At 36.0% G+C, this 13699-nt stretch overlaps 1 protein-coding gene across 1 annotated transcript in view; it reads right to left on the reverse strand.

Annotated features, from left to right (window-relative positions):
• Nucleotides 1–1069: 1069 nt before the first annotated feature.
• Nucleotides 1070–13699, reverse strand: part of FAM241A (family with sequence similarity 241 member A) — a 40039-nt gene continuing 27409 nt past the window's right edge. Inside the window, exon 2 of the mRNA XM_039253299.1 lies at nucleotides 1070–2184. Within this exon, the coding sequence (XP_039109230.1) occupies nucleotides 1936–2184 (249 nt within the window). The 3' untranslated portion in view covers nucleotides 1070–1935. The remainder of the gene's footprint in view (nucleotides 2185–13699) is intronic.

The raw sequence follows: 13699 nt of genomic DNA on the forward strand, positions 1-13699 counted from the left end.
ATTGACAGTATACTAAATAATTACTATTCAAAGTTACTTTTAAAATATTTTCAAAATTAGCACTAGTGGAACCAGAGCTGTTATTATACATACTGTGTCTTTTTTATATTCCAAAGGAAAATTAAAATTCTTGGTAGCATTAGGAAATGTACTTTTTAATATTTAATGCAGATATACAAAATCTCATGATTTCTATTAAAAACCTCACAATTCTACCGTGAACAAATGAAGACACCTTTTCAAATAACTTGCACTTAAGCCAAATTCATAAAGGTTACTATAAAAATATTTCAAACCCAATAAAAACACAATGATACAGTACAAAATCTTTCCTTTTTTGTCAAACTTTAAAAGGTCTATATTTATACAAATACACAATATTTTTTTAGTGTCCTCAGATTGATATTTTTGTTCAGGATTATCTGATTTTAGAAATCTAAGTTGAATATTTTTCATCAGTTTTATGCTTCAGCATGGAAGACACTGAGACCTTATAGAATAAATTTTTAAAACAGGATTGGGTAAAAACTTTACAAAGCAGAATATTAAACACTTTATACACTTGTTACTACCCTGCCAAAGATAAAAATATCCCATTGTCCCATTTTCCTCATATTTAGCTTGAATTTTTAGATAATTATCTTTAGTACCCTTCCTTTATGTATATAGAATGTCTTTGAGAAGAAAATGTACAGATTTTAGGTTCTTTAACAAAATCCAAAATATCACTAAGCCATTTTCTATTTTTAAAGGTTATTTAAAGATATGCTTATTTCAATATAAAGCCCCAAAGTACTGAATTAAAACACACTAATAACATGGCTGGCCAATTACTGACTTGGCTTTAGCCTTAGAGGAATATTATTACAATTCACTGTTAAATTCCAAATTTAAGCATTTGGTTTTATACTGTAATACTGTACCTTTACAATACAAATATCAAAGAAAATGAACTGATTTTTTTTCCCTTAAAGGCATAGTAAAAAATTTCAGCCATAATATAAATCAATTTTGGGGGAAAAATCCATGCCAAAATAGGAAATAGATTTTTTAAATCTTAGAACAACTGTTATAAAAGAACTATAAAATGTAAATTTCTGGAAAAAATACATGGAAAATGTCTCTCTAGGAAAAAAAATATGCAACTTGTTAGATACAAGAAAATATAGCATTACCATGGGGTGCAGCCAGCAATGGACATGGCTTATGAGACTTAAAAAATTCACAAAAGGTAATTAGCACCAAAATTGTCTAAAACTTCAAATGATATACTGAAGTGATTCCAGACCCAGTGTTACATTATAAAAAAGTTACATTGAACTTGGGAAGTTTCACCAGCCATAATAAATATATTCTTTTCAGTCTTTAGAAAATGTGCTAATTTACTGATTTTTATCCTGATTTTAAGGTAGTGTGTAGTAATTATCATTTATATTAGTTTGGTCTGAGCAGGAGCAATAGATATCCTAATTATTTCCCAAATTATATGGGGTTATTTGGTGGGTATGGGTGGGGACAGTCTCCTGTTCAAACAATTTTAGCTCCTTGTTTCATCCTTTTTATTATAAAATGCTTTATTGGAATTCTTTGCAGGACCTATATTGTCTGATTCGAATTCCATAGTCAAGTATTTTCCCTGCTCACTTTTTGGTGGTGTTAAGATTTGGCATGGGAATAGGGAGGGGTGTTTAAAAGTGGGCACAGATCACAGTAGTAAAACTAGACTTTTGAATAAGCTACAAAATGTATATTAAACCCTGCTATAATTAAGAGTTGAGTTTAATTTTAAACAACATCCACTAATAAATTTAATTACAAAACAGCACATAATTTGAAACAAGGCAAATTTTTCGGCTTTCATGTAGTGAAATATATAACTTCACCAATTACATATCTGGCTATCAAATGTCAAACAACAGCTTATTTAGCCATATTTTACTGTTGCACATAAATAATGACAAGGCAAAGAACAGCAACTAGTCCAAGGGCTTGTAGACCAAGGAACCACAGCATAATCCAAAAGAAAATGACTATTACTGGTTCCACAATTCGTTCTCCAAAATACATCCTTGTGAAGCCCATGTTGATGAGGCTTTTGTTCAGTTCACCAAAAAGTGTTCCCATCTTTTTGTAGTCATCTTCAACAACAGGCTCGCCAGTGTGGTTTTGTGATTCTTCAATATCCTTTAAAAAAAAACAAAAAACCACAAAACATAAAATGAGAAATAGATGAAGTTCCTTTAAAAAAATTTTTTTTTTTTAGAGATAGAGTGAGTATGAGCGAGTTGGGGAGAAGGGCAGAGAAAGAGAGAGAATGTCAAGCAGGCTCCAGGCTCAGCACAGAGCCTGACGTGGGGCTTGATCCCATGACCCTGGGATCCATGACCTAAGTCTCAATCAAGAGTCAGATGCTCAGCTGACTGAGACACCCAGATGCCCATAGATGAAGGTCCTTAAGAATAATGACTCCCAGTAATAATCATTCTCCCAAACTACTGGGCATTCTTCTGATAATCATTCAGTAAATATTTGGGAGGATTCCTTTTGATTGACATATAGAACAACTGGGACTGTACCCACTATCAAGAATATGGAAATCATTAATTTATTGATTTCTGTAGAATCAACATTGGACCCTCAACTACCAGAACACTGATTTATAAGATTAAGGAGGGAGCTGATTCATTTCCATTCATTTTCTAGTTTCCGGGCATTATAAAAGACAGGTGTTTCAATGAGGAATCATGTTCGTACTGCTTTATCATTTGCCATGATTTCAAAATAACCTTTCTACCAAATTGCCTGTTTTGAGGCAGAGCTCCAGATTGCTCTGCCGTGTGCAGGTAAGTTGTTTAGTCCATTCCCTTGACGCTAAGACTTTAAGGAACTAAGGCTCAGCTGCAAGTCTTGAAAGCAAGTCTTACTGCTACTATTCTATTGAGCAATCCTCAGCCATTACTGCTGTGATCTTTCAGTCTCAGCTCTAGCTAAGGAGACCTCAGTGTAGAGCCTTGCATAGTTTCTTGCCTAAATTCTACGAATGTCTTAAATGCCTCTTATTAATCTCCTCAGGAGAGACAAAGTTTTCAAATAGGAATAATTTTGTACAAGAAGTCCAAAAGTCCACCTAGAAGTCAATGCCCAAGAAAATGTCCATGTGTACCCTATATACAGGCCAAAAACTGTTTAATATTTTCAAAAAATGGTTACTACTTCTATTACCTCTCAGTCTTATAATTTAGGTCTTCATGCCAGTTATTGAGCTACCTGCTCTCAGCTTAAAACCAATCATTGGAATTCCACAAACATTTTTGGCACCTTGTTAGTCTCTGCCAATAGAGGCATTAATGGGACATTGCACAGCTGAAGTAAGGAGGGATTTGCTCTTGTTTGCTTCTGATGGGTTTGGTAGTGCCGTCTGTTTTGCTCTAGCAACAGTGTTTCACTCTGGTAATAGTAGTTTCTTCCAGAAGAAGCCACTGATTTCAAAATTTGGGAATTTCCCAACACTTGCAGAATTAATCTCAATGTGCCTTCTTGAGCCACTAGATCAAACTTATGGATGCCTAATCCTCAGATATCCCATTGGTGGGTCGATAGGGTCCCTCCTCTGAGTGCACAGACACCACTACCAGGCAAACAGTGATGGGTTCTTGAAAGTCTGAATTTCAGCTCCACTGGGCCTTTCCCTAATCTTCTCAGTTTTAGTAATTTCACCTCTTTTCTTTACTGCCCCAAGCCTTTGGAGTGCTGGCTGTTGTCTGCTCCATGATTTTTAAATTTTAGCATACTTGATAATCTGCTGGAGGGCTTGTTAAAGCGCAGATTGTTGGGTGTATCACCAGGGGCCAGGGCTTGGAATCTGAGAACTTGCATTCCTGACAAGTTTCCTGTTAATGCTTATGATGCTCGTCTGTTGGCCATCATCTGAGAAAATCACTGCCTTATTGTTCTCTTTTGGCTCTTCTATTCTTCAATGCCCAATTAACAGTTCTTTAAGTTAAATTATCTTTGTTAAAATATATAATATTTTATATAAATATAAAATATTTTATATTTTAACTTTGTTAAAACGGATATAATTTCTCCTCACTAGACACTAATACAGTCACAAAAGAAAAACTATTTCATGTAGGTGACATAGTTGTCATCATAATTTATTAAATGTAATTGCATTTAGGAGTCATGATTGAAATCAATAATTATTTACTGAATACCTATTAGCTCATAGTAGGTACAAGATGGAGAAATATTTATATAACAAAAAGTTTGAAATAATAAAAAGTAAATATTAAATACCATTAAGTATGCTGTCTATGCCAGAGGAAAGTAAACTTAAAAGACAAAAGTCATCTGCCAAAAAGAGCCAATGAATTGAGGAAGTTTTGAGGCACTCTTCAAATATACGACTCCAACTTAGATTCCTTTAGTAGAAACCAAAGCTTGATCATTTCAGTCATCAACATATAAATAAAAATATTTTTATTAAGAAATGCTTTATTATGAAGTCTATATATACTATTTAAAGTATATACTTAAGAGGTATGTCATGCTCCGTACTGATTGTGGAGCCTCCTGGTTGAGATTCTCTCTCTCTCTCTCTCTCTCTCCCTCTCTCCCTCCCTCCCTCTGCCCTTCTCTCCTGGCCGCACACTCTCTATCTCTAAAACATAAAAACATTTTTTAAAATTTAAATAAATAAGTTACATATTTAAGGAAAGAGGGAGTGATAAAAATCTAATTTTTATTTGCAATAGCAGAGAAAGTGACTTTAAGGTGACCATTCCCTAGACGGCAGTAATTTATGTAGAACACGTCATTGATGAAGTAGTAGTAGAAAAGTGAGACTTATTGGGGCATCATTATTAAGTCTATATTTTAAAATTAAGCCATTTATTTTTAAATTATATTTACATGTAATTTAAAAATCCATTTTAAAAAAATGTTTATTTATTTATTTATTTTGAGAAAGAGAAAGCACGAGTGGGGGAGAGGCAGAGAGAGAGAGGGAGAAGGAGGATCTTAAGCAGGCTTGTGCACTGCCTGATGGGAAGCTTGAACTCACACACAATGAGATCATGACCTGAGCTGAAATCAAGAGTTGGACGTTCTACTGACTGAGCCACCCAGGTGCCCCCAAAATCAGTTTTGGACTTTCATTTCTATCAAAAAAAGAGTGGGAAACAAAATATGTGGAGACATCTAGGGAGTTCAAATCCGGGCTCCAACACCTAAACTGAATGACCTTGACCAAATCACTTTCGTGAGCTTCATTTTTCTAATCCATAAAATGGATAATCCCCTTGGATACTGATAATTTTCTCTTGAATTATAATTTATTTGTTAACCTTTCCTTATTTTTTGTGTTTGATTTCTAAATTAGTTTTTTCTTCACTGATGTGCTGTGACTAGGTAAATTTTATATTTCTCAGCTTCTCATATTGTTTTGTGTTCCGTAAATAATACACTACATTATAAAAGAAAAAAAAAAGTCTTATTCTTGCCTGAGATCAAGCTCTTCTTATATTTAGGACACTACTTGAAGACTACTTGATTTAGTTTATAATTTTTCTGGTCCCCCACTTCTCTCTACTCCTCCAGTGTCTTGCATTGTTGACAGCATTTCTGACCTCTTTTTCACTTTCTATTAAAGTTTTTTGTTTTCTTTTTTACTTTTTCCAATTTCTTTTAATCTATGCACTCATTGTACTTTGGGGTTTTCTGTGGTTACTGAAGATTTTTAAGATTTTTTTTTCAGTATTTTTGTGGTTATAGTACAAAGAAAATACCCTAATCTGGTATGGTTCCTTCTGAAGATTTACCTTAAAATTTTCTACACACTGCTTGTGGGTTTTTCAGGGAAGAAGTAGGTGTTGCAAGACTTAAATCAAAATAAGGAATTAGTTAACTCCTAGAGGTCAGATGGGGAGGCAGACCTGGATCACATCAGCTCAGAATACCTGCTGAGATTGAGACAGGAAGTGAAAGATCCAGTAAGGACTGGGCTGGGCAAGATGCGGCTGCTGCAGCCTGCTTCTGTTTTTGATATGAAAAACTTCAAGTACACACAAAATTAGAGAAAAATAGTATGATGATCTCCTATACACCTATAGCTAGAATCAATAATTACTAAAAATTTGCCACTTTACTGCAGCACCTCTTAACCTGGGCAGTCTAAAGTAGAGAAAAAATAAAAAGCATTAGAAGAATCCTTAAAAGTGGCATATCTTCACAAATGAAGTTCTGTGAAAACATCCAAGATACTCAGCAGTGAATCAGATGGGTTTCCAACAATCCTAAATGAAAGGCATTTAAGAAGGTGGAAAATAGGCAACATATATATATATATATATATATATATGTATTTTTTTTTTTTTTTGAGAGTGTGCATACACATGCAGGGGAAGGACAGAGGGAGAGGGAGAGAGAGAATCTTAATCGGGCCCACACCCAGTGAAGCCCAACCCAGGCCCCATCTTATGACCAACGACCGTGAGATCCTGAGTTGAAATCAAGTCAGAGGCTCAACTGATTGAGCCACCTAGGCACCTCTGCAGCATTCTTAAATCGGTGAGATTATAGTCAATCTCATTACAGTATTTTCTGTATCCAGAAGATCCATCCCAAATAGCACAATTCTAAAAGGTACAAACATTCATGTGCTGGTAAATGTTTAACAGTAGGCTTGTGGGGGGTGGGAATTGGGGTGGGTGAATTTCTAATTTGAATTGTTTGCCAATTCTGTAGTGTTTTCCAGTTTCTGTAGCTAGTCCTCCTGCTGCGGTTACCTTCAAGCTGCTTAACAACTAGCTTGCAAGGTTTCTGAAAATTTAACAATTGGCTCTTGAGGTCTGGAGGAACTGCCATCAGTAGTCCACTATAGGTACAGTAGTTGAGATAAAGACCTGCATGGTTATAATTGATTAGTTTCATCTTTCCCTTCTTTCCATCAATTAGTGGATTTAATGAGTGTTTTTCTTTTTAATTTACAAAACTGATAAGTTGGGATAGTTAAACAGAATTACTACAATATATTAAAATTGGGAAAACTGTATTAAGAAAAAAGTATAGTATGATTTGAGTGGTGGATATGCTAGATAAAATGAAATACATATGGGCTACAAAACCACCACAACAAGTAACAGAATTTTGCTTTTTCTGGTCTCATGCAGATATCAAAAATAAATTCAATTCAATAATTTTTATAGATTCTTATTTACAATAGAACTTAAACCATCTGGATGATTTGTGAGGAAGTAGTGCTCCTTCAGCCTAGCTCCGTGAATGACACCACCATCCATATGCCAGATCCAAAGGCCAGAAACCTGAGGCATTCATGACTCCCCCATCTTCCCTCCCTGCTAAGTCCAGCTCATCAACACATACCCTCTTTATTTTACCTTTTAAATCCTTGCTTATTGTGTATATTGCCATTCCATCTGCTGCCGTAATCCCAAAATAATCTGCTAACGTCTCTTGCCTTGATTATTCTAAGAGTTTCCTAACTGCTCTTGCACATATTCTTTAGCTCCCCTATAACCTACTTACCATACCACACCAAAGTGATCCTTTTACATTGCAAATGCAATCACTCTACCTCTATCCTGCTTTTAAGATAAAGGCTAATGTTTTAACATGACTTACGTACGAGGCGCTGCTTAGCCTGGCTTCTCTCTGGGTCTCTGGCCTCATCCTGTCATCAGTCTCCTGTCTTTCTCTGTTTCAGCCACATGGGTCTTTAACTTCTTGAAAAGGCTATGCTTTTATTTAATTTTTTTTAAATGTTTATTTCTTTTTTGAGAGAGAGAGATAGAGTGTGAGCGGGGGGGGGGGGGGGGGTCGGGGGCAGAGAGAAAATGAGACACAGAATCCAAAGCAGGCTCCAGGCTCTGAGCTGTCACACGAGCCTGATGCTGGTCTCGAACCCATGAACCGTGAGATCATGACCTGAGCTGAAGTCAGACACTTAAGCAACTGAGCCACCCAGGTGCCCCTAAAAAGGCTATGCTGCTGCCTGTCACAGATTTGTACTTGCTGTTTTCTTTGCCTGCCACACTCTTTCCTCCCTTCCTTGCTCAGTTAATGCCTGCTCATTTAGTCTCAGATTAAGCTTCAACTCAGTTTCTCTTTCAGTGTTCTTAATGCTCTTTCAATGTATTCTGAATCAGTGGAAATGTGTGTGTGTGTGTGTGATTGTTTGCTGAATGTCTCGATCACTGTGCATGAGGATAGGGACAGTATCTGTTTTTGCTGACCACTGATATCCTCTAATATTAATACACAGCAGGGGCTGTCTTGGGAATAGCAGCACATAGAAGGAGCTCAATGCATATTTGTTGAATAAATGGAGAAAACTGATCATGTGTCTGGCAAGCATTAAAGCAATATCTTGATAGATTTTCTACCTTGCTTACTTCTTGCCAGATAAAAAATGGTCTTTATTTTCCAAAGTATTTTTATTATGTTAATTTCAAAGCAATGTATAGATTTTAATGGGGTATTTCTGTTTTGAATATTAAGCATCCTCTTTCTTCTTAGAGTCTTATTCCAGCCCATATTCCTCAGATGAGGCATACCCCATGTCCAGCTCCAGAGATGACAAGTCTAAGAGTAATAAGCTTCCCTCTACCCATAGCTGGCTTCGGAAAGAGCATGTGATCCATTTTGAAACAATGACTTTTGTGGGTATTCTCGGAAAAATCTCCCTAGCTCTTCTGACACAGCTTTGGAAAATGATCCTTATTTTCTATTTGTCCACATATAAAGATAATTTATTGTGTTTGGGTTAGTTTTCTATTGCTGCTATAAGAAATTGCTATAAACTTAGTGGCTTAAAACAACACAAATGTATCATTTTACAGTTCTGTAGGTTAATCTCAGCAGGACTGCGTTTCTTTCTGGAGGCTCCAGGAGAGAATCTAGTTGCCTACCTTTACCAGCTCCTAAAGGCTGTCCATAGTCCTTGCATGGCCCCCTCCCTGCATCTTCAAAGCCAACAATGCTGCAGCTCTTCTGACCATTCTTCTGTAGTGAACTCTTCTCTCTGATCTCAGCAGGGAAAGGTTCTCTGCTTCTAAGGACCCATGTGATTAGGTCTAGCCCAATAGGAAAATCTGGGATAACCTCCCCATCTCAATGTCCTTAAATTTAATCACACCTGCAAAATCTCTTTTTCCATGTGAGGTATCATATTCACAAATTTTAAGAATTAAGATTTGGACATCTTTGAGGAGGCATTATTCTGCTTACCAGAATATTTTATTATAAAACTATTTCTTTACATATCTATTTCTTGTCTCTAGCTTTGATAGGAAGGGCAAGGCCATTAAGGACAAGAACCACGTCTTATACATTTTTACATTAGTACTTAGTATATTGTATTGTGCCTGGCCTAAATAAATTCTAGACTAGATTACAAGATATAGTAGCTGCTAGCTAAAATTTATATGCTTAACTCAATTTCTAAACCACTGTATTTTAATAGTAGAGAGCAGTATAAACAGATGAGTTCTTGAGTCCTCAACTTCCTCTCACATGTTTATAGTATTCAGAGTAATAGTAGTAGTGGCAGTATTATTAATGGTATAGAAAAGCTAACACTGAGTGCCCTTTATGTGCCAGGCACTGTGCTTTACAAGTATTATCTTGTTTGATCTTTCTACAAGCTGTGGAGGCATCATTATTTTCCCTCATTTGCAGGTAAGGAAACTAAATTTCACAGGCATTAAATGTCTGCCATTGACTTATTCTTAGTGAATGAAGGAGCTGTGATATGAATCCAGATGCTCTTACTCCATTAAGAGTAATTAATTCCTTACTATACTCCCTCCAGTTATTATTATATTATTAATAGCCAGCATCTGTCTAATGCTGCTTATTTTTCAGAGACATTTTACATATATGAAGCCTGAAAAGAGAAAAGCCTTTTTTCATAGAATGAGTACGTTTAACAAAGTGAAAGGAACACCAGCATCTTTTTTGGCTTTACATCTTTTCTCACAGTTTACAGCATACTGAAAGTGAGTTTACCAAGCAAAGAATTACTCAAATTCTTATTTTTATCATACATAAAAATTTAAACAAGGCAAAGCTATTTGCAACAGCTCAGTGGATTTTTCATAGCCCTTTCAGTATTGACTAGAATTCAGATTCAAATGTGGAAACAAAGCTCTCAGCCTTAGCACCATCTTCTTGGAAACCTCCACGCTGAGAGAGCCAAGTGGAGGAAGAAGCGAATGCACAGGCTGAAGCATAAAAGGAGAAAGATGAGGCAGAGGTCCAAGTAAGCCACTAGCTTGTACACCCAGGAACACAGGAGCAGAAATAAGGAAAGCCAGAGGCCAGATACCCTGGTACCAAGTTTTGGACTGCACACCTACTTTCTAGAGCTTGATTCAATGGATCTAGACCCTGCATGCCACTGACTGTAATTACCACCTTAGAGAGACCTGCCTTGCTCATACCAAAACAGTCTCTATTTGTGCTTTGCCCTGGACATGTCTGTGACTTTCAGGACTAATTTTGTTTTCATTTGTGGCTGAATGTAACAGATGTACAATAAATCATCTCTTCTGCTGTCTTGGCTGAAGAAAACAAACAAGCAGAAAAACGAATGTGGAAAAGAGATTCTAAGCAAGAATGCAGAGATATACTTGGCAGAATTGCAATAAGGCAGCAACAGCAACAACAAAACCCCCCCAAACAAAACACTTCATACATAAAATGGTACAACAGGGCAGAAATTCAGACGATGCTTTTCCCTCTCTTTTAACATTAGTTACTTTGTGTATTTGGCAAATTTTTTCTTTGTATGTGAGGTCCTGATGAAAGAAGATTTCACAAAAGTGCATTTTCCTTCATGATCATACAAAAGTACTGTGATATGCCTGCTGAAGTGTTTTTTTTTTTTACCAAAATAGTGATATTATTATTTTTTTATTCATGACTTACAATGTACATAAAAATAAAAAAAGGTGTGGGGCTCCTGGGTGACACAACTGGTTAAATGTCCAATGCTTGATCTTGGCTCAGGTCATGATCTCCCCGTTTGTGGCCTCGAGCCCCACAATAGGCTCTGTGCTGATGGTGTGCAGCCTGCTTGAGATTCTCTCCTTCTCTCCACCCCTCCCCCACTTGTTTGCGCATGCACACGGTCTCTCATTCTCAAAATAGATAAACTCAAAAAACATAATGAGGTATTATAATTGATTCAAGACCTTCTTAAAACATATACAGAACCAATGATGGGAAATTAAACGTGAACCTTTACATAATCATAGGATTTTTTTTAAGTTTATTTATTTTGAGAGACAGAGACAAAGAGAGACAGAGACAGAGAGAGAGAGAGAGAGAGAGGGAAAGCATGAGCTGGGCAGAGAGAGAAGGAGAGAGAATTCCAAGCAGGCCCCGCCCTGGCAGTGAGGAGCCCCACATGGGGCTCAAACCCATGAACTGTGAGATGACTTAAGTTGAAAGCAAGAGTCGGTCATTCAGCCAATTGAGCCACCCAGTGCCCCAAATCATAAGAGGTTTAAGAGGTAAGTATCCTTAAAGACAAATAAATCGAAATCTCCTACTTTAGGAAGAAGGAATATGAGGTTAAGTCATCAGCTTACTAATAATAATACAGGCTTTGGAAGCAAACAGAACAGATTCAAATGTTGCTCTGCACACATTCAAGGCAAATTACTTAATCACTGACCCTCAGTTTCCCCATGTATAAAAGGAACATAATAATACTTACCTTATAGTATTGATAATAAAATGAAGAATAATAATAAATGGGTAAATAATAATAAATGGATAAGAAACTTTTAAGATATATATACTAATCACTCAGTATATGGTAACTATTATTATTATTATTATGTTTTTGGTAGATTTAGATCTTGTAATTTTTTACTTTTCTTTCTATTGTACCATGTTCCTTGAGATAATTAATACCTTAGTGATCATCTTTCTCATGATAATTAAATTCAGTTTTATTTTTCTTCCAGTGTTATGACAGTTTAATTATATACAAGCTGAGGTGGGAGTTTTCTATGGAACATCTTGACCGATGGAAGAATCTGTGCATATTAGTACGGCGGGACCTCTGTTTATTCACTTTAAGAAGCGCACAGGCTACATTCTATAAACAGGCTTTTGCTGAGTGGGTGACAATTTATAATTCACTTTCAACTGTTTTCCTGTTTGAAGTATCACATTTGTATTACTGCACAGTATTAGAAATCTGCTATTCTTGCCCGTCTGGTATTTATTACATGCTTTTTCTAGTAGCAGCCCCTTGACTTAACTATGGAATAAATATCCCCCATCCACTCTTAGTCCCTGTGTTTGGTTGAAGATGTCCGCAATCTCCAGGTCTAGGCAGGGCAATCAGAATATTCCATTTCCTTGGACATAATGATTAATTAAGGGATAAGCATGTAACTCAAAATAGGCCAATGGAACAATTCTACCTAAGACTTTTGCTGCAACTCTTAAAAAAGAGACACATTTTAAACCAATCTGCTATTGGTTAGTTGATAAGACACAGGGCATCTTATTACCATGAGGGGAAAACCTGCTATAAATGAAGCCAAAAAATGATATTGCCAATATGGTTTCAATACTTGAATACACCTAGTGTATCTACTTCTCATCTTTTTAATTACATGAGCCAATACATTCCTATAATGGAAAACCCAGTAGAAGCTGATTTTTTTTTCACTTGGAACCAAGAATTTTGACTATAGATGATGATGATGATGACAATGATAAAAATAATAGATACTATTAATTCAACATGTACTACATGCTAGATATTGTGTTAAGCACTTTACATTCATTATGGCACTTAATCTCCATTTTTTATGGTAAGTATTGATAGTTAATTCCAAAGCTTGTATTCTTTGCTATAGTGCTCAGCCATTTCATCATTAACTTGGATTTACTGTTACTAGTAATAACTAACATGGCAAATGCATTAATAATGCTAAAAACAGCAATTAATGGTGGTTATCCAAGTAGAAATGTTTAGATATAACTTTATAAGTGTTGTTTTTAAAAACTGCATAAGAACAAATGGATAAATGGTTATTGAATGCATTCAGACAGCACAAGAGAATACAGTGTAAAAACTGAAAGACTGATTTCTCCTTGTATTTTTGGTTGGCCTTCCCTAGCTATCAAGAAGGGTCAGCCTCAATAATGTAAACCCAAGGCAATCATAACTAGGCAGATAAAGTTATACATCTCAAGATGCATACCAAGCAGGAAGAAAATAATTTTTAGATAGCACATCCTGGTCTGTGAACTGAGGTTTATTGAATGGATGAAAGAACTAATGAATGAATGAATAATTCGTAAGCCTTCTTACTGCAACCTCTTTTCCTTTTAACTTGTTTATTCAACTACTCACACTGAGTGTTTCCAAACACACTAGGCTTCTAGTCCACTGATGTCCAAATTCTCTCAATCCTCTAGCCCAGCCTGTTCCTTTCTTTATCCTCGTTCAGCTTGAGATCTATGGTCCAGAATTTCAATAACATTTTAAACTTTGCTGTTTCATTGGGCAAAACCTTAATTTTAGAGGAGCTTAATTTTTTTCTTGGCCTGTACCTGAGGGTGCTAGAGTAAGTCATACCAATGGGTATACTGGTACCACTAGTTTCTGACCATTAATCCCCAACAAGATCTTCAAATACTCTGCATTCCT

The sequence above is a fragment of the Hyaena hyaena genome, unplaced genomic scaffold (genome assembly GCF_003009895.1).
Source record: "Hyaena hyaena isolate Hyena2069 unplaced genomic scaffold, ASM300989v1 scaffold_444, whole genome shotgun sequence".
NCBI lineage: Eukaryota > Metazoa > Chordata > Mammalia > Carnivora > Hyaenidae > Hyaena > Hyaena hyaena.